At 42.6% G+C, this 27,288-nt stretch overlaps 1 protein-coding gene across 1 annotated transcript; it reads right to left on the bottom strand.

The window, feature by feature from the left end:
- Positions 1-429: 429 nt before the first annotated feature.
- On the bottom strand, positions 430-27,097 carry LOC107210123 (D-threitol dehydrogenase-like). The gene is made up of 8 exons (XM_015640502.2): positions 26,891-27,097; positions 19,963-20,199; positions 19,262-19,339; positions 17,839-18,055; positions 12,978-13,186; positions 12,396-12,468; positions 7,152-7,269; positions 430-1,015 (listed from the first exon to the last, which is right to left on the bottom strand). Exons 1-8 carry the CDS (start codon positions 27,095-27,097, stop codon positions 820-822), a joined length of 1,335 nt encoding a protein of 444 aa, XP_015495988.1. The 3' UTR covers positions 430-819.
- Positions 27,098-27,288: the final 191 nt, after the last annotated feature.

Here is a 27,288-nt window from a genome sequence, read left to right as displayed (position 1 = left end):
AAACGAGCTCTTCAGCCAACAGAACTGTATCAATATCACTTGAGCTGGCCTTGGTTTACACCCAAGAGTTGTCTTCAGAATTCTACAAGAGGAAAAAAATATTGTTTGGAAGACGACCTTTGCTTACTTCTGTCCATCATGGAAAACAAAGACCCAGCTGTATCAACACTTAAACACTCATTTAACTTAAAGTATATGAGCAGTCCCTACTTACCTCAATGGGTTTGGATTAGAGCCATTATAATTACCAACCATGAATCTCTATTAAGTGCAGCACTGTTCTTTCAGGGGCATTTATGTGGGTGTTTGTATAAAAACACTGTCAAAAACTAACGAACACCAGTAAATATAAAATGGCAACATTCAGGTTCAAATGTAATGAACTAATTTATTTTTTTTAACACTACATCCAACTGTTTTTCACCACTCACAGATGTCACTGGAACAACTTGAATACAAAAAAATTGCCTAAGAACAATAAACTACACAGACCAGCTAATATCGATTGCTTTAAAAATGCCCCCTGTTAAACTTAAATAATAGCCAAATCTCACTGCAGTAAATGTCCTTTTATATCATTAAATACTAATTTAACAGAAATGTGACTGTGCAGCGAGAAACACGAAAATGCTGGAAAACCAAAAGATTGCCCTCTTTTTTTTCCGTATTTTTCCCGTGCATTATCCAAGTCTCCAGATTAACACCGGAAAAAAGAAAACAATAATTTCATATTAGCTGGCCTCGTAGTCACACAAACCAAAGCTTAACTCTAATACGCACTTTCCAAAGCCCACGAGAGGGGAGACTGCAGGATGCCTCTCACCACAGGCTCTGGCCACCCTCGATGACCAGGTTATGGCCTGTCATGTAGTCTGAGGCTTCAGAGGCCAGGTAGACCACGGCAGCCTGCAGGTCGGTGGGCTGGGCCAGCCTCCCAGCGGGAATGTCAGCCAGCCAACGCCGCACCAGCGGCCGCAGCTCCCGCGAGCGGATCAGCGGCGTGTCAACGATGCCCCTGCAGCGAGCACACGGAGCAAGGGTTTAGCAAAGGGTCCTGCCCAGCACCGAGAGGTGTTTGAGATGTTAGTTAGGAAGGAAAGCAGTGTAGTAGAGCAAAGGAGATGAGCACAGCCTGCTCTGCCCTTGCTGAAGGTCATGGGGCAAACTTTCATAGTGCTCCCTTCCTATCATCACCTTTAGCTGCTGATGGGCACCTCAGAGGTTTCCTTTCAAGTACAAATACACTCACACAATCTTCTTAGCTAACAGCACAAGCCCCTTAGTTTTAAGTTACCCATAATCACCAGATGATTTTTTTTTTTTTTTTTGCTAGAAAGCAGGCACAGCATTGGAAGTGAAAATGCCTTGAGCTGTGTCTGTCTCGGGAACTGTTGTCCTTCCACCAATTCCTCATCACTCTACAGCTAATGTCACACAGCGTGCTTGTGTACAGCCCAGAAACTGAAAACAGAACAAGTTCACATATGGCAAACAACGAGGGGAACAAAAGCCAGCACCCTTCTGAGCACCAGACCCTCTCCACACAAAAAGAGGAGAGGCAGAGATAAGCACAACACAACCAGTGTGATCCCCCTTAAACCAACACCTGAAAAATCACACTGATTTACCTGTCTTGCCTCTTTTGCATTAATGACTGACTCCACTATTTACTAAAACTCTGCTAAGTTTGTTCTTTTTCAGGTGCCCTAAAAATGATGCTGCAGGAAGCACAATGCAGGGTGAAGATTTGGCTGGCTTTTATGACTTTAACTGCAACTGATTTGTCATACTCCTCCTTAACAACATATTTGTATTTTGTGAAATGTATAATTTTTTCAGCCCCTGAACAAATATATTTACATAACTGTGTCTAACGAGAAATTACATTTAACTTCTCAGAAATGACAATAACTAAAACCTGAACTGCCAATTCCACTTCATTAGTGTGGTAGAAATGCATTCCAAATGTTAATAAAAATTCCAACATGCTGATAAATTAGCGCTTCTAAGGAGCATGTGACACCTTGGTTAACATATTCAACCTCAATTATATTTCTCTTCAGCACCCTGTTATCTGGAACCTTTGCTGGCAATCAGAGGTGCTGTTTTTCAGCAGCCAATTTTCTAGATAATGTAGCTTATCAACACTGTGGGTAAACTTGCCAATGAAATCAGGCTGCACTGAACCACACACACGCTAATTGCATCTCTTTTTTATGCATATTTACAGACTGTCACTTCAAAGAAATCAGTGGCCCATTGAGGCAGCCAGTTAGCTGGAAGAATTGCCTCTTGCAAATGAAAATTAGCAAACAAGCTAGTGATAAATATGAAATGAACAAAGTATAAAAATACCCGTTTTGTTCTGAAACTTCATCGGCATCCCAATTTAGACTTCCAAGGAAATAATTTTTTGAGACAGACTGGATTCTGGGTATGAGATTTACCTTTTGTTTTAAATGAAGGCTGAAATCCACTATTTACTCTGTTATGAAGTGGAACTAATTCAGATTTTCCCCCAAACATTTCTGTTCGCACTAATCAGGCAGGATTTAACTATCGGCTTTATATTTTATTGTAATTGTCAATAAAGAGCAGAGCAGTTCAGAAACACTGAGCAATGCAGCTCACTTAAGTTCTGGCAATGTAACAAAATCAAGCACATTCCAGTATAGGACTGCAAACAGTTCACTTATTTCCTTCAAGCACAGCCCCCTGGTCTCCCTCCTTGTTTTCCCAAACTCCTTGAGAACTGGTTTTCTTCAGAGAGAAACATGCTTTGAGCAGCAGACATGAAATATATTAAACTCCTCTCCCTTACGTGCCTCTCACTGTGCTTACAAAACCATCACCATCATCGTCATCATCATTCTGGCTTTATACTATCAGAGACCAGAATAAGATCCATATGATTTTCTTGGGTTTTTTTCATTTACAGATATACTTTAACCCCAAGGGAATGCAGATTAGGGAATAAAACACACACAGTCCTCCAGCACAACAGATTTTGCTAAAAAGAGGACGTTTTTCAATCTGTTCAGAAAAATGATCTTTGGTCTGATCACTGCAGTCTGCGAATCACCACGCTGTGCCTCTTGCTGGACCTTTCTTTAGGTTCACTCCACATAGCAAAAATTTAGATGTTTAACTAAACTTCACTACAAATTTTTGTTATAGAAATGAGAAAAAAATATAGCACAAAACTTAGAAGTTGCAAACACACATACTGATGGCACTATAAATATTAGGCATGTCATTGATACTACACATCTTCTGGGAAAGCTTTGGTGCCAAGTTGGGCAATTTAACGTTGTCGAACCCTTTTAGGCAGATTTTAGTTGGCTCCTAACCAGTTCCAGCAAAGACAACTGCCAATGCATTAATTCCCTACCTCATCTCGTATGCAGTGCTGAGCCTATCAGTACTTTCTGTTGCATGTCAATGTAATACCAAACTGCTGGTTCCTTAATGTTAGATATGAGCATCAATATTTCATTATTGATACACAGGACAATTTGAGACATGAGGGGAAAAAAAAAAGACTGAAAAAAAAAAAAGAGAAAAAAACAATTGCCTAAAACATTTCCACTTCGAGAGACACATTAGGAAAAATATCACTTACCAGATACTTAACTGGAATTGTTACGTGCACTCAATCCCCAAATGAGAGCAAAAAAAGATTCCATCTGTGTGTAACTTGATTTCTTTCAGATGAGTTATTAATTTGAATGAGTTAAGTACACTCCACTTAATCAGGAAGTGTTTAATCACAAGATCCACTTAATTGGGACATCTCCCAAGGAATTAAGATTTAAGTCCAAAGATACTTACCAGCAACAACTGCTGCTTAATGGGGATAGTAATGCTGCTTAATTGGGATGCCTTTAGGTGACGCTGGGGTGCTCCTTCTCCTGCCAGCTCTGCCTCTCCTTCCCCCTGATGGGGTGTTCCCCAAACCTGCAGTGATCCTGCCCTGTCTGCTTGCTGAGGCTACAAGCCTGGTGCAGCCCTGTGTGGCTGCCTTCAGAGGAGCAGGGCAGGATGCAGGACATGCAAAGGCTCTTTGCCCATCAGCCCAAACCCAAATTCCTCCAGCCTGTCTGTGGGGAACATGGTTCATCCCCCAGGGTTACTGACCTGGCTGCCCTTAATATCAACTTCCAGCTGCCCATCCCAAAGGTCATCACATAATGGCATTTCATGTCTTGCTAATCAAGAAGAAGGTAGTAATTAGCCAAAAACACAGACATTGATTCAGTGAAATGGCTGCAAAGATGACGTGTTCTAATACTGTACATGCCAAAAACCATACGCCTTCCAGAATTCCCTCTTTCATCACACCCAACACACTTCCATGTCCTGGGACCAACAAAGAGACTAAATCCTGTGGGCAGCTGGACATCAGCCACCGGTCAGTGCTCTGTAAAGGTCCCTGTTTACACCCAGGTACCCTCTGCAGTTCAACCCCCACATCCATTTCAGGAAGACTCCAGGACTTCATTTTTTTGGCATCAGCTGTGCAGCTGGCTATGAGGTGATGGCACTAGATGGTGGCACAGGGACTGAGCACAGGTTCCATGATGGCAACAGAATAAGTCAGCCAAAGCATCCAGGGAATCAGCCACCCTCTGTCCCTGGGCATCAGGTTTGCCTGGCCAGCAAGAGAAGCCTGCATGTTCAATTTTATAAATGCAATAAATCATCCTAAGGACTCTGTCATAACATTTTATGCATTGATAACTTTTATGCATTGCTCTGCACAAGTTTTATGCACTCATTAAGAAATTAAGTTGATAAAAAGTGACCAGATAGGAAGAGGGGGAAAAGGCCAAAAGGTTTGCATGGTGAAATAATGTTTAAGGCCAGACTGGAGCATTTGGAGCTTCAGACAGAGGCACACTGAGAGTGCCTTAGAGCTTTAATGCAACCACAACTGGGAGGGGCAAAGTAGTTAAGAACACAGATATTTTACTTTTCCAGAGCTGAACTTGGGCAGCATCATGCCCTATATCTACATCTGTCCTCTCAGACTCCTTAAAATCTCATCCTGTTATAAGATGACACTGAGGTTCCTCTGGTGCTGGGTGCTCGGGTCGAGTGGGTTGAAGACATCCCTGATCCTTGGTGAGTCACATCAAGAGACAGTGACACTAGTGGGGTCCACACTTCTGGGGATGGGTCCAAATGTGCACAGAAATGCAGGTCCACACCTCACTCAGCCAGAAATACAAATGTGAAGTAATTCACTTGTGAGTTATTCACTCAGAAGCAGATGTGGGTGAGTTATTCACTCAGAAGCAGATGTGGGTGAGTTATTCACTCAGAAGCAGATGTGGCTTTTGCTTGTGTGATGAGGGATCTGAGCTCCATGAACTGCTGCAGGCTCCTTCCTCCTGTCCAGAGGTCCCTGGGCAATCCCATCATGATGGGCTCAGCCAGAGTTTGGGCTCTCTGTGAAGGAAGTTCTGATGGTCTCCAGAGCAGCTCAGTACAGGTTCCTACCTGTATTAGAGAAATCTACTCTGGCCACAACTGGGGACCTCAAAGATAGCAAAATACTTGTTCTCCATGCATCCTTCCTGGCTATTCCTCCATAAAGGCAACACATCACCCCTTCCTGTTGTAGGATTTTGAGCTCAGAGCTAGAGTTTAAGACAGGCAGAGATGATCGAAATGCAGCCCCGTGTTGCCTTGAAAAGTAGAAAGAGAAGCTGTCTATTTTTTTTCTCCATGCTCTGGCAACTGTCTCCAGAAACATAACTTCTCTAGAAGTGAGTGCTCACTTCCAAGTTCTACAAAACAGTGAGTTTTTATCATTTGGTGCCTATTTTTTAAATTTATGTAAGCCCCTAAGAAACAGGTAATTCCTCCTCTAAGAGCCTTCTCATCTGTAATTGCTGTGAATGTGGCACAACTATTCCACCTCTGTTGGTGCAGATTACCCGTATGTTTTCAGACACAATTCCTGCCAGGTCCTGCTGAGCTTCCCTAATTCCCCTTCATCTCTCCAGCTCCTGAAAAACAGTGCAAACCCACTAGAGCTAGTTGTGGGAACACCATTACAGCGCTGTTAGCATGGGCATGGGGAAAATCCCATTAGGAAGTAATAGGGATGTTGAAAGAATCTTTGGATCACATAGAGTGATGGCTGGAATCACTGGTATAATTAGTAATAAATAATCATAAGGAAGACAGCTAGCACAAGCAAGGAGAGAGCAGACTGGCGGTAAAAACAGAGGCACTTGCCATTAAACGCTGTGATTTTTTTTTTTCCCCTCCACTTTGTGGATTAAAATATGTAATTTGTTTTCCCTAATTTGATCTACATTATTATCTTCATTATTACAATTTAACTCCTGGGTTAAAATCCTGCCCTTCTTAGTTACTCTGATTGACTTCAATGGTCTACAGAATTTGACCGCTTCCAATTAACGCTATCCACTTGGGTTTCTGCTCAGCACTATCATGCACTGCTAATTGTTTCATAAAATGACTGGTTGGGCATTTGTGTGAGGAACAGGGAGAGGCAAAGTGGGTCTGCTAGGAAAACTTTTCTTTGTGAATAAATACCCTAAAACATAGAGCTTGAATTCTCCAAAAAGAAGGAAAATGTGATTTGTAATAAATATGCATATATATTTACAAAACTATATCTATATCTATATATTTACAAAAAAATATATATATTTTTTTACAAAACTACATCTGGCCTCCTGTGACTATCAGAGCTGAACAGTAGCTCAATAACAGCAATAAAATGTAGCTTTTAAAGTGCCTATATGTTTGTCTCAAGTAAAAAGGGAAAAGAAGTATTGTCTGTTAAGTGTCAAAAACCCTTTCTTTAACCACAGAAGGCTTGGACAGACTAAGGAAATATTTCATCTGGAAGGGAAATGCTAAAAACTACCCTTCACATTATTGGAAAACCTATTATCAAATGCTAAAACCTCTCCTTAAATCCCTGAGTATACACAGCAACAGAGCAGGCTTGGTTCTAAGTATTTAAACCTTTGTTAAGGAAAAGACAACATAAAAAGGGATGCAATCCACCTGCTAATTAGAAACTTTATTTGCTGAGATAGTGTTCATTTGAGCTTTGTAGAACATTTCATTCCCTTTGTAGTTTCAAAATGAGACTACATTTTACTTACGGGGAAATGCAGTTGACTTTTACTCCTCTGTCAATCCACTCGGTTCCCAATGTCTGTGTTAATTTTACGACCCCGGCTTTGGAGGCGTTGTACGCCAACTGCTTCTGTGGGTGTGGGACTACAAGGGATTCAGAAGGAGAAAATTATTTATTCTTCCCAAATTAAAATAGCTTAGGCACTACACAGACAGCTCCCTGCATTGAGAAGAGCTATTTGCTCTTTTCCCAGGTACCAGGCAAGGGAGCAGCAAGAATTCAGCCACCTACAACACAAACCCCTAAATATATGTTTTGCCATCTAACAGTCTTGCCTCAGCAGATGGGCTACTGGAAAACAATGGTGAAAATAAAAATAAAGACATTTAAAAGATCCCATATTTGGGCAAAGAAAAAAACCAATGTATTAAACATATATGTGCAATACTTAACTGCTTTGAAGTAAGATAAATAATCATATAAACATATTAATATGCACATTCATATATTATACACATATGTATGTTTATATACTTGTACACTGTAATACAAATATATTATCATGTAATTATAAAATATTATACAATTAATAATATTATGTCTAATATATTATCTATTCTGTGTTATGTAATATATTAATATTATTTATAATATTATATGTGGTAGATAATATATGATGTGATAGCTGAATGTAAAAGTAAATTGTTTGATATGACATTATATGATAGAATATGATATAAGTGCATAACATATTTTATATAACATATATATATATAGCTTCTTGGAACAAATTATTCTCCCTAATTTTTAAATTATCCATAGTCTGCGGCAAACACATCTTATTATCTAACTAATGTTTGTGTGGATGTGAACACAGGTGCATCCCAAAAATTCAGAACACCCACCACTTTCAAAATCTGAAGCTTTTGAAAATGTTTCAGAGATGTCACATGTCAGTCAGAGACAGAAAATGATCAGCTTGCTAATTACAATGTTCAAGCTTGTTAGTGCCGTGTGCTCGGGTGGCTCTGCCCCTCTCCAGCTCAGTGAAAGCTACTTAAGGACAAATCCCCAGTGGGTGTAAAGTGCTTTAAACCCACGGGAGTCAATCCAAGTCAGTCCAGGTGTTGAGATTTACACCCACAAAGTATATCTCCTTGGACTTTTCTGGCTGCCATTAGGACTTCATTAAACAAATCCACTGCAAAGCACCCATCCATAATTAGCTCTGTATCAGCACAGAGCTTCGCTGAGCTGCTGACTCTGATGGAGGGAGAGAGGGAAAAATCAGGGCAAATATCTGTAGTCACAAAGACAGGCAGTTCCAGCCTGTGGGGTTGGATGATGCTGAACCCTGGAAGAAAGGGAATGACTGGGTTTGCACAAGGTTCAGCAGGCAAACCCCAGCTCCCAGCACTTTGATAAAAGCACATAAGCAGCACTGGCAGCTGGCTTCAAACTGGTCTCAATAAATAAAGCTGATGCATCAGTTCCACATCACTCCCACCCATAGCGTCCCAACACACCCACTACTGATTTTATTGACTTAAACTCTTAGGTTGGAATATGTCAATGTAAAGGGTGGAAAGAAGGTGATAACTGAGTTACTCAAACTCTGAAAAAGCCAAAAAGCCCTGCTGCAAACTGGTAAGCATGTGAACAAGGACCTTTACCTTAAACAGAGATGTTTGTAAATAGATTTAAAGCACACACATCATGGGAGCAACAATTAGAGAGGGTTTTTTTCTGCATATGCTGCAGGTTTGCTCAGAATTTAGAGGCCTTTTCCTTGTTAAAAAGAGTGTTTCATACCATGGCCCTCCTCTGCCAGCATTTATTCTGTGTTGTTTTTTGTTCAATATGAAATAATTTGCATTTTGACCAGCAGAACTGCTTTGCCCTCAGTGTGTGCCTGTTGCCCCCTGACGCAGCGCGCCATGGGGGCTCTCAAAAAGATGTGGAACGTAATTTCTTGATTAATGGCCATGCATCAGCTCCAAGTTACATACAACTTTGGTAGTTAACCTTGTAACCTCCCAAAAGCACTTCTTTGCTAAACTTTCCAAACATGTCTGTCTGTGATAAATCATTTTGGTGCTCACTTGCTAAGAGGAGAGGAGTTCTGGCACTGGCTCTGCACCTACAGTGCATGTGGGTGAGAAAAAGTTGATACAAGCCACGAGAATCAGCTTCTGACTTGGGATGGGTGAAGAGACACAGTTATCAAAAGTCCATGGACTTTTGTCTTTATAAGAATATCTAAAGAAGGTAATTAGGAGCATGAAATTTTCCCCTGCTGAGGGACTCAGCCCCTCTCAACTGTAAGAACACAAGGAGAAGCCAACAGGTGCTGTGAATCTTTGGCACTGGATGGGATTTCTGCACCTAAGCACCCTATGCCACCTGCCCTTACCTAAGGTGGTCTCTTACAGAGAGAAGAGAAAATCTGTAACCCTCCAAACTCATACAAAATGGGGTTTGTGAATAAAGCTATGCCTCCAGCAGTGTCACCAAAAATCTGCATAGCTAAGGCTTCTGGGAAGCGACACTCACTCCTATTCAAGACAGATAATAGGAGAAAGCAGATAAAAAATTCTGCCAACATTAGCTGCATTATGCTTTAAACACCTTTGTTCTGACTTTGGCTGGGATAGTTGGTTTGGGGTTTTTTTCCCAGCAATTGCTACAGTGCTGTGTTTTGGATTTAGGACAGGAATAATGTTAACACACTGATGGTTTAGTTGTTGCTGAGCGGGTCTTACTCTAAATCGAGGACTTTTCAGGGCCTCATTCTTCCCTGCTAGTGAGGAGGCTGGAGGCAGAAGAACCTGGGAAGGGACACAGCCAGTACAGCTGACTCTAACTGGCCAGAGGGATATTTCAAATCACACAGCATGGTGCTGAAAAACAAAGCTGGGGTGAGCTGGCTGGGTACACTGGGCATTGGTCAGTGGGTGGTGAGAATCTGCACTGTGTGCCATTTATTTGTTATGTTCTTTTTTCCATATTATTATTGGCCTCTCCTTTTCTGTCCTAATAAACTGTCTTTATCTCAACCCATAAGTTTTACCTTTTTTCCTTGATTCTCTCTCCTGTCCTTGGGGGGAAGGAGGGAAGGGCTGGGGGCTGTTTGCTGCTGCTGGGTTTTACCACAACAACCCAACACTGCTGTTGCACCCTTGTTTGCTGCATCAGGCTCCCAGCCTGACCTTGAGCAGCCCCACAGTGTTAATGAGAGGTGCACCCAGACAGAGCAGAGCAAACCACTTCCCACTAAAGATACTCTGTAAAAATTACAGCTCTGAGTTACACCTGTGTGAACCGCCGAGCCGCCGCAGCCGAGCCGCCGCTGCCGGAGCGTACGCCTGGAATAATTCCATTGGAACACCAGAATCAAAATGCACATATGCAAAATGTATGCAGCTTATCTTCGATTAATTAAAGCTGATTCTGAGCAGTGTATCTGGAAAAATCACAAACAAAAACCTCCCTATCCTGCTAAGTGTCTCCTCATTTTCCTGTATCTCTGAGGAAGGACTCAACCTACAACAACAACAAAAAAATATCCCCCAACTATTTCTAGAAACATTTCATACTATGCCAGTTGGCCAACGTACTTAAATAACCAACCAACCAACATATTTATTTAACATTCAGCAGATGGACATGATATGAACATCGTGGTTTTCAGTCGTAGTTTCATAACTACTAGATTTTTTCAATGCCAAGATTCAAACAGGTTCAGAAGGTAAACACATCTCTCCATCTCTTAACTTCTGGCCTAGCATGCATTAACTCTCACTGACATTTAAGTGCATCTTGGGATGACCCTTCCAGGCTGCTCTCAGGGCTGCTTTCCAACATTCCTTCCTGTTCCAGGACCGGTACTGCCCCCAAATGTGATCCCCAGGTGGAGCTCTGGACTTGGCTCACCAGCCAAGGAGGTGCAGCTCCAAGGCTGGGGTGGATGCTGTGCTGGAATGGCATCACCACCCAGCTCGGCAGAGCTGTGCCAAACCCTGATGGAAAAGTTGGAAAATGCCTCTCCTTAAGCAGAGCAGACCACTGCTGGGCTGCAGCAAGGCTGGGAGCTGTGTGCCAAACCAGCAAAAACCCAGTTTGTGCCAATTCCCACAGCTTCCTAACTTTCTCCAGGATGGACTACATCCCAGGAAATTTTGCTTTGTGACAATGATGTGGATGGTGACAGCCCAAGCACAGACCAGAGCCCGACTGCTCAGAGCAGAGCAGGAAAGCCTGAGGTATTTGAAATTTAAAGCCTCACAATCTTTCCAGAACTACTTTTCTTGGGGAGATTTTGTAACTTTATAAAGCTAGGATGGAGGGATGGTGCCTGTGTTTAAGCACAAGTAAAACAGCTGGTAAAGACACTTTAAAAAAATATTAACAACAACATTATAAATGGATTTTTGAAGAACCATTTAAAGTTACTGTGCAATAAACTGAATAGAATGACATAGAATGTCAAACTGGGCACAGTAAAAATAAACGTTATTCCAAAGGAAAATAAAAAGACTGCATATTTATGTAACATTCAGCAGATGGACATGATATTAATACAGGGGTTTTCAGTTGTACTTTTATAGCTACTAGATTTTCTTGCCTAACTTGGCAACCCAAGGCACCATTTGATTTTTGGATTTGGACAATACTGCAACAGATGTCCAGACCAATAAAATAAATTCCTAAAGGGCTATGCTTAATTTGTGTAATTGATCAATTTTTGTTACATGGGCTTCAGCTCAGCAGCCTTCCAGATTAGCTCAGCAGTAGGGATTTCATTCCATATGTTACAATGGTTTATTGGTGCTTTTGATGACACTGCTGATTCAGCAGCGTTGGTGCAGGCACCTGTTGGCAATGAGAATGTTACAAAACCCATGGGTACCAGGGCAAATATTGGCACAAAATCCTCTGGGTGGCCTGAAAGTATCTTGTGGGCTCAGCTTCCAACATGTCAAGGAGTTTTCCTGGAGGATGGAGGGAGCAGCACCTCTCCTGTGGTATCTGTGCACCAGAGTCAGAGAAGGTGACTCCGCCTTTTCTATAAAAAGTAATAAGTGCTCTAAAACATTGAGGACAGATAAATGTTGAAAAATGATATCAATAAAAATTTTGTAGTACATTTCCTCTAATATGAAATGTCAGTGATTTACTCCTTCCCAATACAGGTTTAATTGATTCAAATAGCATTGGTAGTAATTAAAATATGGATTCTGAAGCACAACTGTTAGCTCTCATCACTCACCTATTAAACTTGCCATAGATGCTGTGTTAATTATCTTCCCATATCCTTGATTCAGCATAATGCGGCCTGCAGCCTGTGACAGAAATTAAAGGAAAGACCAGTGACCCTTTCTGTGATTGTGCTAATAATGACATGATAATAAATTAGTCTTTTCAGAAGAGTTGATGTGCTAACACATTTTTTTTAAGCACCTGATATAAAAACTTGGTATAAAAATGGCTGATGCAGGAAAAAATCCCATTGCCATTTCACACCTCTCCACTGCTGGCAATACGTTTTTTAAAAAATCACTAATGTTGGGAATTCCCCCCTCCGAGCCCTCTGGTTTTCAAATAACCACCCTTCCAAAAAAATTTTGGCCCTTCTTTAATGCCTGGGCTTGGGTAGCCAACAAGTACCAGCTGCTTTTGAATATATTGACCAAAATCTGTAATTGATATAAAGCAAATCTCTCCTAAATTCTACCAAAACTAGGACCAATTTTATTGTGATAATTATTAATAAAGTCTTATTATATCTTGAGATAAACACTTAGATTTCAACACCCACTTGCAAAACTAACCGGTGCAGTATTTCACTTACTTGGCAGCACAAAAATAATCCTCGTAAATTAACATTAAAAGTTTTATCCCATTCCTCCAGGGAAGTCTCTTCACTTGCAGAGTTCAGATTAATTCCTGCATTGTTGCATGCAATGTGGATTGTGCCCCAGCGAGCCACGATTGCATCCACCATCCTTTGCACATCCTCAGGCTTGCTTACATCTGCTGCCAGGCCAAGGCTTTTAATGCCTGCATTGAAACAAGAGCGATGGAGTCAGCACAGGCATTCACAGGGTGGAAAATATTCTATTTTATGATTATTTTTTAATTTATATATAGAGATATTTTATATATGGCTGTATTTTATACATACATCTATATTCCACCTTGGTTCATTGCTGCACAAACAGTAGCAAATCGTGTGTTTGTTACTACAGTACCATTATAAAGTTGCTGGCTGGTGCAAGGTTTGTTTGCTGGAGAGGGACCTGGAGCCCAGGTGGGAGCCAAGGCTGCTGCTCGGGCAGGAGGAAGCTTGGAACACTGCACCATCTTCTGTCCAAACCCTCAACTGCAGCTTCCCCGGCTCCTGGCTGCTCTGCACAGGCTCTTCTTATGCCAGGCCCCCCCTCAAGGAGCTACAGAAATCAATTTCATCCGTCCCAAACTGCTCTCTGGGTGAACTGCAGCATTCAGAGAGCTGGGGGCATCAGACAAAACCAAAGCAGTTTTAGGTGGGAGCTAAGTGGGAGTACCTGCAGGAGCACAGGTATGGCAGTCATAGTGCCTTACTTATTGCAAATCACACTGCCAGAATAATGAAAACATTCGGAAATGAAGAGATTTACCAAACCTGAAACCTGCAGAAATGTTGCTTTTTTTTCCTAAGATAATCCAGCCATTGACTTTTGCGCCAGCACTGATCCATAAATAACTTCATTTATTATAAAAATCAGCTTTAAATGCCCTTATTGTTAAACAATGTAAGAGGTCTGGGGAGGCCCCTGATGCCACTGGGATTATACCCATCCTCAAAGCCAGACAAGGCCACACCAGTAAGGGATGTGCTGAAATGGGTGCTGTGTGAGGAAGGAGGGAGGCTGCCACTGGGGTTGAACCATGATCAGCAGCCTGGGCAGGAAGTTGCAGCTATTAAACCAAGATATTTTTCCTCTATATAAATGTCAAATTTGTTCCACACTGGTCCCTATTTTAGATCATTCTGATGAAACATTTAAAAGAAGGGATAAGCCTATTCCAGGAGGATACTCTCCCAAAATGAAGCTGAGATGGAGGCTTCCAGGAAAAGCAAGACAAAGCAGGAATTGCCCAGTGGTGTGTGTGAGTGACAAAAATGGCAGGAAAGAGGCTTTTGCATGGAAAAGCTTCTCCTCATCTCCAGTGCCTCCAGGAGCCTGTCAGAGTGCACAGCCCGAGGTGATGCTGCTCTGGGGTTCCAGGGTGTGGGAGCTCCTGTCCCCTTCAGTGATGACAACATCCTCTTCATTTCCATGGTAGAGAAAAAATTCAGGTAACTAAAAAATGAATGCATGCTCTGCCACAAAACAGGACCTCTTATTTTATCACAGGTTTTATGCTAAATATGCTGAAAGAATAAGAATAGCCAGACAGCCCCTGTTACTCCTCCTAATTGTTATCAAGAGTAACACACAGGGAGTTCTTGCAATCTTTCTTTTTCAATTTACAGACAAAACGGGTGCAAGTGTGTTACTAATGGTAACAGAAACACTCTTCACGTGCCCTCCAACTTTCACCCCATTTAGAGCTTCATCTTATAGGTCACTTTATAAAAATGAGACAAAAGGTGCCACATGTGAGTGTCTAGCGAAGAAGCAGTGAAGCCACACTCACTTCAAACCAGAGTCCCACACTCGCCCTTAATCAATTCAGCTGATTCCCTGCACTCTGAGAGAGGGCAGGAAACCACTTTCTGTCTCTCCACTCTCTCCCCCCACCCAAACCACCTGTTAAAAACAATAAATAAAACAAACTGTGGAAAAATAGCTTCAAATCTACAGACACAACCAGAGGCAAGACACCCAGCACAGGCCAAGGCTGCTGGGTGCATGGTGGGGCCAGGGCACCTTCACAGCCCTCAATTCAGTTTTGTGGGGCTCGTGGAGGCAGGTTGGTGATGAGAGGGGCAGGAGAGGAGCCCAGGGGCTCTGTGCTGGAGACAATCCCTGTGCTGGGTGTGCCTGAGGTGTCCTTCTGCAGGGACACACACACGTCCCCCTGCCACGCGCTTCATCTCCGGTCTCTCGCTATAAATGGAAGTAACATGTTGCATATAGACAAGAAGATCAGGAGTGACATTGCACAAGGCATTTGCATAGTTTACAGTGAAAATGCACATTTTAAAAATCCCATCAGACTAATTCTTCCCTTAGGGTACAGGCAGTGATTTCCCCCTGAAGACAGAGGTGTGTGTAGTGGAAGGTAACCCTTAGGATTTTTTGGTTATGTTTCATCATTTTTGGTTCTTCAGTCAGGATCCATTAGTAACTGTTGAAAAAGGTATTCACACAGGATCTAAAAACAAAGAGCCCTGCAGCCAGGGGATGTACACCTGAGCTGTCTAACAAAGCTAAAACTGAGATCACAGGCATTCTGATGTTTAAAACTCATCATGAAATGATGGCACCATCCCAAAAGGCAGGAAAGGGCTCCTTGATATAAGAAGCAGAGCAGCTCTAAGCAAGCTAAGCAAAATGTTTTGAAAAAGTATCAGTATGGGAATGACTTGGGGCACTGGGCTTCCAACTTTGAGTTAGAGATCTACAGCCATAGAGACGAAAAAAAATCACAGCCCCTTTGTCCCTATTACAGCAGGAAAAATACGTATTAATGTTATGATTGCTTCAATTTACTCATGTGAATATTTTGAGAGTAAAGCTAGCTGAACCTTTTTGTCAAAATTTATTTCCAGCAGAGAATGATACTTCTTTGAAGCCGAAATGTTTCATGGAAACATTGATTTCAACAAAAAGTTTTCAAGGGAAAGCTTCTGAGGTCCAGGCTAGAATCTCTAGTTACCTCTGGAGAGAAAGAGATTGAAAACCTGACCTTTTCAGATCCTTTCCAAAAACGGGCATTTGGATATAATTCCCTTTCACAAAAGCTTTACAAAGTTTGGGGGCTGTTCCAACAGGGAATGACAATATATTCGAGACCTCAAAACCCATCATGAGATGGAAGAGATGTGCCCTGACCAGCTGCACTGGTCAAATTGATAGATAATATTTGACCTCAAAGGATAAAGATGTGTAAAGAGTGAGAAGTGAGATTTTCTTTACTTTAGACTGCAATAATATTTGCTATGCCTCACGACCTTTCTGACTGCATTTTGGAACAACCCCCCACCTCCTCCAGGCTGGCAGCCCACTGCTGAAGGAGCAGAGATGTAGGGCAGCCATTGAAGGGTAGATGATCAAACTCCTACTGAAAATGCCCTGGAGATGAGTTAAGTTCATTTTCCAATAGGCTGTTGGCATCCAAAGTCTCATGGCTCTATCAAGTAGCCCATTTCTATCCGAATAGCTCTGCTTGATATGCAGGATCTCACAGGGAAAAAAATGTCCAAAAGGAGAGTTAAGGTGTAGGGCACAGCTACTTTGTGCCAAAACCATATGGCTACAGTGCATAAGAGAGTGAAAAGCTTCAGGGAAGAAGGGACTGGATGACTCAAGAATTTCTAATAGGAACTGGACACTATTTTCTAGGTCATTATTTGGGATCAGAGCTTTAACCATTGCACTGACACTCCATGTGAAGTGTCTCCTGCTTAGCAGAGCTGGGATGTTTTGTTTTAAATGTTCTCTGGGGAGCCTCAGGATGGTATCCAGACCAGAATGACACCATTCCTTGTGTCATCCTGATTTTAGGTGATATAAATACATCTGTAGGGACTGGTTTTCCTGGAGAATAAGGTTTTTAATGGCCTAATCCCTTGCAGAAGTCAGAGTGGAAACAAATACTGGTGACTTTATCCTCGTGGGAATGTGAAATTTTCCTGTGTAATTGTCCATCTTTAGAGACAATGAAGTACTGAACTTTGAAGAAGGCTCAGGTGCAATCTCACAGAAGGAATTATAAAATGAGTAACACTTCCTTTCTTTTATCATTAAAATTATATTTCCAGTTTTCTTTTTCCCCTTTACAATTGCAGTTTAGCACAGCTCTAGGGGGAAATTCAATTTTATGTTACATTCTCTGTTTTTACTGCTAAAACAGGAGTGGTTTGTAGAGGATTTTACCTCTTATTTGGGATTTTACTTATTATGCCTATCAGTATTTTGTTCCCATATCTGACCTTGCATACATGTTTGAAAGACATCTTGAAAAATTACTTGTCTTCAATTTAAAGGGCACAATTAGAGATTCAGATTGACAATACAACTACCCCTGTTTTGGTGTTTTGGCTCCTGGTACAGCCATAAGGTCTGGAAGAGGGGGTAGGCTGTATCTTTTATTCACCCCTAGTGAAGCCTGAGGTGCTGCATGATTTACTTTGAGGTGCTGCATGATTTACTCTGTTCAGTGCTGGCTATACAGATCTCACTTGTATGAGGTGCCCCTGCTCTGTTCCTGTCAGCCACAGCTCACCACTTTGGACACTTTTAGCGAGGAATTTTGTTTGGATCACTTTGCCCCCCTAGCAGAGTTTATATTGATAAATAATTCTCGCAGATGGTGTGGTATCAGTGGCTGCTGGGACAACACTGACAGGGCAGGAGAAGCTTTGTGGCCATGGCATGAAAATCCTCTACTCCCACCAATTCCCCACCAGGGCTGGATGGGAGGGGATTGCACTACAGAGTAGTGTCAGGTTTGAAGCAGGAAATCCACCCATTACAGTGCCCACCGTGCTCAGTGCTTACCTTTGAGGCTGAGCTCACAGGCCACCGCTTCTGCCCTGGCAAGGACCAGATCCACCACAGCCACTTTAGCCCCAGCTTCCCCCAGGGCATGGGCAAAGGCCCTGCCAATTCCCTGTCCTCCTCCTGTGACATAGGCCACCCTGCCATCCAAACGCAGCCGCTCCAGGATGCGGCGCTGCTGGCAGCCCCAGAAGACATCATCCTTCACCACTCCTGCCTGAAACAAGAACACAAACACCGTGCTCAGTAAAGGGCAGAGCTCACTGACAGCTGTGAAGGACTCTGCTGGTGACAACGAGGTGCGAGCATGAGCAGGGATACATCTCTTCTTGGCCCATTAATTAATACAAAAAGTATCACTAATTCAAGCCAAAAAGCCCCCTTATTCATACAGATATTAATCTCAAAAAGAGCTCTAAAAGAGCCAGACAATGGAGCAGAAGGGCTTTCCTTTGGGGAGATGCTGCAACCATTCCACTTTCAGGACAGCAGGGTATGGCTTTTCCTAGCCTGGCTTGGGTACAAAGTCTTAGAAGCTGACTGATTAATTCTTCCACTTATTTCATCCCCAGGGCCCAATCGTGCCCGCAGGCTCAGCTAAGAGGCTAAGAACAAGGTTCCAAAGGCAGGATTTGGGTCAAGTAGAGTGCAATCAAAATATCTTCACAAGGCTGGTGCGCAAATAAAGATATCAGCCAATAACTTAAACCAAGCTGTCATCTGATCAGCTGCCATACATCATTTCCCCCTGACTGGAATCAAAATGCAAAATACAAGATGTTTAGAATATTGAGTCTGAAATGCCAGTGGGTGTAGCTTTGGGAGTGCTCAGAAACTGCAAAACAACCAGCATGTTTGGGTCTGGGTTTACTGAGGTAGGGCATTATGATTCCAGATGGGAATTTCATTACAGCTGGATGATGCCCACTACATAAAACAGAGAAAGATAAAAGCACCATTTCTTTTTCCCTAGGACGAGCAAAATGTAAGGCCATGAAAATATCCAGCTCAGAGAGCAGAGGAGGGCATCCTATGCAGCCTTTGAGTAAAAAAAAATGAACTATTTCAGAAATTTTATATTGGTTCATTACAGCTGGTCCTCAGCTCCATCTTCCCACACTCCTCTGCATGGAAAGGATGGGAGAGCTCCAGGCACTGACACCTGGTGAGCAGCACACCAGTCACTCCAGAGATTCATCACAGGACCAGCTGATCTGAAAGATTTTGCAAGGAATCAGCATTTATCAGCTTTGTGCAACCCTAGAGTAGTGCGGCTAAAAGTGCTGTTTAAAAGTTTTAAGTTGCTAAGTCCATGATCACAGAATGTTTGGGGTTTTGTCACCAAACCCCTGGAAATTATTTTGCCCTTGTCCTTGGCAGAGTCCAAGTTTTCCCAAAATGCTCACAGAGAGGAAATACCCACCTTGGATTCAATCACTGCATCTGGAGGCACTGGGCTCCTTCGAATCAGGCTCAGTCCACTCTGCACAGGCAAAATCACCTGCAAATACAACACAGTTCCCATCTGCTTTGTACCTGACTTCCTGTTGCCCAAACTCCACTGATATGAAGGATAATCCTCAGGCCACAGTAGTTTTTCCTCTACTCCTGTTCTTCAGCTGAAGCTCCCTCTAACACAAACATGTCAGGCATTTCTATTTGCTCACATTCTTCTTCCAAACTCATTGCTTACACAAATGCCAGGGGAAAAAAAATGCAATTTTGTCTCTCTGGTTTCTAAAATCACAACATACTGTTTGTGCATCCTATAACTTCATCTTTTTATTCTCTTTGCTGACTCTTGTGCTGATGATGCCCTACAGCCCCCAGAGCCTTTAAAGCAGAGTGGTGATTCTTTAGTTGTGCTGTAGAGCTGATTATTCACTCTTAAGTGCTTTCCTTTTATCTTGCCTTTAACACTCTATAAGATGTAGACAGAGTAGGGACCACTCCTGAACACAGAAACTCATACCTAGAGCTCAAGTGAGGTGAATTATAATAAAATCTGAGTTCATTTTAGGTCCTTTGGATAATGGCACCAACAAAAGAAGCATTTTAAAGAGTACTTTGCAAAATCCATAGATACAGCACTGCGGGCACCTTAACCAATGGTGTTGCACTAACCTGCTCAACACGAGGATCTGAATTAATCACTGAATTTAATTTTCTGACAGCTAGTACATTTTCATCTGATACATTCTCCAGGTAGACTTGTCCTTTCATGAGTGTATTCTCTACACAGATCACTGCATCCATGCTCAGCAAGTGGTTATCCATGACAAAGCTGTAGTACTGAACAGCATTCCTTTGATCAGCATCAATAAAGACTATATCAAAGTGCTCGTCCTCAGCATGTAATGCCTGGGAAAAAAAATTACATTGGAGAAAACACTAATTATTTACCTGAAAGTTTAACATGTTGCCATTAGTTTGTCCTTTATATAAACCCCAAACCAGATGGAAACTTGTTCTTTTAAGGTCACACTTTTAAGCTAGAACTGCTTCTGGAGATCTTGGGAGTTTTCCATGCTTTGCAAACAATTCTTCAGCAATGAATCTCTGAACTTCTCAAGGAAAATCAGGATATAAAAGAGGATGGCTCATCCCAGCTTATGGTGTTGAGAGGCAGGAACACCTGCATACCTTGAGTCAAAGTAAATTGATCCATCAGGGGAAGACTGGCATCAAACCCTGACACTGAGGTGCTGCAGTAAGTTCTCTCTTCTCAAAAGAGCAACTATCAACAAATTGAAGAGTGCAATTATATCAGTCTGGGATAAAAAAAGAGGCATAAGGCAGATCTGGGAATTGCAAACTAGTGTGTCCCACTTCAGTAGCAGGAAAAGGGTTGAAATCCCAATTAATAATAGAATTATAAAGCACATGAAAGAACAGGTCATGATAGAGATAAAGCAGCACAGCCCCTGTGAAGGAAAATGATGTTTCTTTAATCTAAAAAAATGCTTTGGATGGCTCAGCAACAGAGAGGATAAAAGAGAACTGGCTGCTATCATCTAATTGGATTTTCAGAAATGTGGCACACCTTCCCTCCAAGCAGGCTGCTGATGATAATGTATAAAAGTGTTGATGGATGACCAGATGGGAGCCTTTACAGCCTTCTCCTGTGGCAGTTAATGCACTCGCTGCCCAAGAGGCTGCTATGGAATATTTCAGATTCCATCTGGGACTATTTAACTGCATCTGTGTGCGTTGCAATGAAACAACAACTCATCCACCTATCTCGGCGAGCAGAAATGCTTTCAAGTCTTTGCATTTCAAGGGAAAAGAGAAACAGTTCTGTTTCCCAGAACTCACTGTCTCTACCACGACTTTTAATGGTACTTCTTGGGTCCAGATTTCCCTTTTGTGTTTAGAGACACCGTGCACAATGAGAGATGAGCCGTCCCTTGGGATGTACCAGCAAAAGCATCAACAATGGCAACAGAATGTGAAAAAGTGGTTTGGTTTTGGGAGTGAGGTTAATGGCTCCCAAAGAGAGATTTCAGCAGCCTTTCTGAGGCAAGGAATGTGTGGTGCAGGCAAGGAAACAGAGGAAAGCAGATCATTGGAGCTCTGAGCTCCTCTGTTGTGCGAACTGGTGTCATTGTGGGCTTGTTAGTGGAATTAAGCTTGGATAGTCACATTTAACTGTGGATGCTTGATAGCACAGAAACTCTGCTGAAAGCATTCATGAGTCCACATTTAGGACACATTACACTATAATGAAAGAAGACCTTAAGGCCAAATATATGCTGGTTTATTATAAATGTAGCAGAAACTGGGACATCTGGATTCCTGGGATTCATCTTTTCATTTCATGACCAGCAAGAAAATCTTGCCCCTGGTTCCCTCCTCAGCCACATTGGTGGAAAGCAGTGGAACATTTTTGCTACTGTGGACAAGTATCTCATGTCAGGTTGCACCTCAGTCAGTCTGTCAAATATAGATACTTCAGGAAGGGTCAGAAGATCAAAGCTGGGCAGAGGAGCCCATCACAAAGAGAGATTTGAGGTCTCATTCCTCAGGGAGAAGAGCTAAAGCCAAATTCAAGTAATTATCATGACTTATCACTACTTTCTGACTTGTAACCTTCCTGGGTGGAGGAGGTGGGGGGCAGACATTCAGAAACAGATGTGGCCATCGCTGAACATATGTTACTCCTGCTCCGTGGGACGGCTCCCTAATGAAAAAGAATCTCACTTTAATGTATTGACTTCATTAGGTCCATATGGAGTTGTGCAGCTCTCTGGATGTTAGCTGGACTTCTCATTTCAGCCCTCTTTCTGTACTTGCCCAGCTGTACAGACAGCTTATCTTTTTCTTATCTGTCTTCTGATACAGATAAACCACCTTTTAACATCACAGCATCCATCCAGGAGGGTGCCTGGGTTGGATGTGTAACCAGTGCACCCCTGGCTTGTTCTTGCACTGCCTGGGTGTGCCAGGCCATGGTTTCTAAGGCATTTCTCTTCTGCCACTTCACTGAGTCCTGAATGGCCAGCCAGCAAGGACACTTGGGCATCCAAATACCCAATGGAAGGAATAGCCTGAGCTTGTCCTAGGACCTGCCTTCATTTGATCTTTTTTCCACAGCTTTGTAATTCTTGCTGGGTTTTCCATATTAGGCTAGGAACAGCTCCAGGGCTATAAGAGGAATACACAAAATTCCTTGAACCAGCCTTACCTCTAGGGCAGCCTCTACACAGGAGGATAACAGCCATAAAGAGAGGAAAGTGTCCTGTTTCCTGGAATCCCTCAGCTAGCAAAACACAGGTCACACCAGGCAGGTGGTCACTCTGGCCAGGGCACCACACTGGAGAGGATTTCCTCACTGCCAGCACCCACTGATGAACAAAAACAGACAGAAAGAAAAAAATCTGCTCTAGCTGCAGAATCGAGCACTAGAAAGATGGGTACAGTGATGGAGGGGACACGTCCATGCTGTCCAGTACGGACAGGAAAATCAAGGAAATGAGGAAATGACCACCCTGGCTATCCCAGCACAAACTGGGACCTCACAGCACTCTGGAGATGATGCCACTGTCCTTTGCTTGGAGAAAAAGAGCCCAAATGCCTCCAACTGCGAGGAAAGCTGAGATCCAGAAGGAAATAATCTGCCTGCAAAATATCCTGCTGAAACTAATTTCCTGAGTGTTTACAGTGCAATCCCTGCTCCTTGCTACAGAGTCATCATAGATGGTAACAGATGGCACTAAGAGTTTTAATTCAGAGCAAACTTGGCTAAAATTAATGCTTTTGATTACAGTGAGTCATTAACTTCCTCTTGGATTAAAAAAAAAAAAAAAAAGAAGTGCAGCACTGCATTCCATTGAGGAGATGTACCAAAAGTGACCATGAGAAAGGGCACAGCAGCCATGGTGATGGATACAGCAAAAGATCAGGGAGAGGACATCCTGAATAAAAACATGAATGAATCTTCTGCCAAAGCTCAGGGAAAACCTGATTGGAGCCCTGATCAGAGACAACACTCTCATAAGGCACATACAAACTCAAACAGAAAAAAAAAATTACTGCCCAGTTCCTTTGATATGGATCATACAGTCAGCATATTTGTAATAAAGATGTACTCAAAACTTATTACCTATCCTGTGCCTTGTTCTTGACCTAAATGTAATAGCAATCCATCCTTGGGGTACACAGAATACATGAAAAAGTACAGTTTCCTTTTAAAACACCATTAGAATATTTTACTGTGTGTGGACATACACTCTTGTTACTCCTAAATGCTATTCTATTGAGTACAGTTTATATTCACCGGCAAAGAGAAATCTCTAGGGAAGCCAGAGAGGGAATGCAATTTCTAGTAATAACAGCTCACAACAGTGAATACTATCCACTTATCCCCACAATTTCCAGCTATTTTGGACTCCTTTCTGAATTAACCTTTCATATCAAAAGGAGCAATTCTAGAGCACACTAGAGACTCCGACACAATTTCATGCATAATTTATTCACTCAGTTCAACATTAAACGCAGAGTCCTTGACTTTGTCAAGGTGGATTCTGTTGGCAGACTTCACAAGCAGCAAAACAGGAGAAATGAGATCTGCAGCTCAACCTCTTCACCTATTCTGTCTGCTAACAGGAGGGAAAAAAGAAGAAAGCAAACCCCGACATGCTTCCACAATGCCCTGCAATCAGTAGAATCAGCTGCAAACACCGCGTTGTTTTTGTGTTGCATTTTCAATTTTTAAAATGGATGGATCAAAATAATGGATGGGAATAATTTTGTCATAGTTTGCATTCCTTCCAGTCTCAATCCTGCATGCATTGTTCATCAAAAGTCCACTGGGAATTGAAGGAAGCTCTTTGTGCAGGATCAGGCTCTTGCTGGCAGCAAATCCATGGCAAGGCACATTATCCAGGCATGGCTCAACAGAGTTCAGACTTAAGGGAAGATTTGTTGGGAAATGTTTGTAAACACTGGCCCAGAACATGTTGAATAATAGTAGGTAGCTAATTCCCACTGAAGACACCTGTACCTGAGACTCAACCTGAAGAAAGGCTTCCCCTCGGTCCACATTTCAAAACAATGTGCAAAATTCTGAGGCCCTCAGGCACAGAGGGCAGGCCAACCCCTCCAGTGCTGTGTGATAACACAAGGGACCATCAAGAGGCTTCAGAGAGCCTGGTCAGGGTGCTGCCAGGGACTGGTGTGCTGCCTTTGCACTGCTCTCCCAGCCCTGATGAGCCACAAATTGAGGTGAAAGAGCCAAATCCACAGGGGTGACATAATGGCCCCACTGTCTGAGGTGCACTGGCACAGATGTGCTGCATCCTTATGGCAACAGCTGCAAGATCTGGCAGCTTCCTTGTCTGGCACAAGCAGTTGTGCCATCCTGCAGCACATGGATGATACCTGAGGCAGCTCCTAGGTACTCTAGTTTTACATCAGAAGGGAGAGATCATACTCCTGATAATTTGGACATGTTGAATCATAGCTTCATGCAGCAGGGAAGGATTTTCCTGACAGGTAGTTAATCTACAGATCATATGATATTTTCTTGCTTTGAAAGGGCCAGGGCAGCGAGGCAAATCCTGCTTCCAGGAGTTGCATTACTGCAAAAATTTGGGGAGCAGCAGATAAGCAGAAATACTGCCCTGCTGCTCTCGGCTTAGAAGTGAGATTCAGCCATCGTCACCAAGCAAGAAAGCTGCATCAGCCATCTCCAAAGAGCAATTGGTGGGTGTCCATCTCTGCCTTCTGGCTTCTCCAAAGGGACAAGAATGACACCTAGGTGTGCAGACTCTGTAGGCAACAAGGACAATCATTGCCAGAGCTTGTTCCAGCTTTTCTAAACCTCACAGTGCTCATCAGTAAATGTTAGCCAGCTCTGCTCTAGGCCAGCCTCCCCACAGACCATGAGGGACAGAAATGTTCTCCACTTCCTCTGTGAAGCTGAGTTGTGAGAGCCCTGCAGTGCCATCCCTCACCCATCTCCTGCCTGTCACTGCCTTGTCCTCTTGCCTTTCAGCTGCAAAGGAAGCCTCAGTCCCCATCCTGCCCTGGTCATCTGGGAGGGAAAAGGCAGCCTGCTGTCCACAGAGCCTCTTCCACACACCCAGGCATCCCATGCAGCTGCCACACTCCAGCTGGGCAAACCTCCAGAAGTCCAAAATGCAAATGCACCAGAAAGGCCACCAAATCCATTGCTTCAGCATTTACAGCCATTGTGGATCAAACCAGTGGGACAATCCTGACTGTCCTGATACTGATGACAAAATGCCTGCCACACTGAATAGCAAAAGTTCAGAGCCCAGTGCAGAAATCCTGCACAGAAAGGTGTCCCTTGCTGGGATCTCTCCTGCCAAACTTGAGCATCTCTGTTCCCAACAGCTCCAAGAGGTATTTGAAGTTCTGAGCACCTGCAGAACTGGGGTCACGATGTGCCTTCATGTTGCAATTGGAGGATATAAAATCAATTGCAACATTCTGTTTTAAGGATTTAATTTTCATGTCTTTGCTCCCTTCTTTAATCTCTACACAGCATGTACTCTGCCTGCCTCTAGATATTTTAATTCAGTCACAGTAAGTCAGTTGCACAGAATGGGCACTAGAGAGCAACAGCAATTCAATTAATTTCACACTCACTGCGGGGAGCTGGGATTTTAAATGCTGCACATTGCAGGTGATCTGTAACATTTCATTTTTTTGTACACTTGCAAAGCTCTTTGTTTCTTTCTTATCAAACTTGGAGGTCAGGAAAACCAGAGGTCAGAAAGCTCCTGGCCATTTCATTTTAGAAATAAATATGGTACCTGCTAATGCAAATAAAGTTACAATCAGGCTCACACTGACACATCCTGATTGAAAATGAAATCAGATCAAATTGATTTGTATTAATAATAGAAAGAGTTTTTAATGAACCTGGTATGGGCACCATCTGTCTCATGCTGGACCTGCAGCAACATCCTGGAGATCCATAAACTGGAATTAAATATGGGCTGCCAGCAATCACAAGATTTCTCTTTCTTGGGACAAAGTCACCAGTCAGAATGAAACAAGTACAGCTAAGGCATTATTTTTATGAAGCTTTTCACATTGCTCTGGAAGTGAGAAAGTGGGGTCTAATTCATCTGGGAATTTGCTGTGGGGAAATGAGAGGTTTTGGCAGAATTATAAACTTCTCCAGGAGTTTCCCAACTCATGTGAACATTGGCAGCAAGCTGTCCTTCTCAAAAGCAGGGTACAGATACACTCTTCCAGTTTGTTATATTTGGAATTAGGGATCTGAAACAAAGCCAGCCCATGTTGAGTTAAACTGCCATTGAAGCCCATCGACCTACATTGGGAGCCTGTGATTCCTCTGATCAAGAAGCTGCAGGATTTTAATTAAAAGAGAGGAAAACTGTGTTGTGTGACAGAGTTGCCCCATCATGTACTGGAAATAGGAAATAACCTCAGTTCACACATTCACAAGCAAACCAGAGCCACCATCCAGCATCGTGTGGGCAGGAAAGAGAACCTGCCTGAAATTCTTTAATGTGCTTTTCACAAGAACTCCCAAACCCCCCTTTCCAGCTGACTTTACCTCCAAGGTGTCTGCCACTGGTCCCACTCGCATGCTTATCTTTTTGCCATCTGAGGAATAATCAAATGCTTCCTGGCTGTTCACTCCAAGATACGGCGTTTCTGCACAGGCAAAGATTTTGCCATCGTCTGGCAATTCCTCTGCAATAGCAAGGATACTGTAACCTTTAAGCTTGCCAATTAATAAAATCTTCCTGGCTCTCATCATATGGACAAACATCCTAAAAATTTGGCCTGAGGAAAGACAAGGAAAATAAAACCGTGAGAAAGACTATACTTTGTTCACAATGAAAATTAGATGTGCCTTTTAAGTGATCATTAAAAAAACCCTAATCTTAAACCACTCTGAAATAAGGGTTTAACAACAGAATCTGACAAAATTTCATCTAAAATGCAGCT

The sequence above is a fragment of the Parus major genome, chromosome 12 (assembly GCF_001522545.3).
Source record: "Parus major isolate Abel chromosome 12, Parus_major1.1, whole genome shotgun sequence".
Classification (NCBI taxonomy): Eukaryota; Metazoa; Chordata; class Aves; order Passeriformes; family Paridae; genus Parus; species Parus major.
The sequence above is the reverse complement of the archived record's forward strand: the minus strand, read 5'-3'. Positions and strand labels throughout refer to the sequence as shown.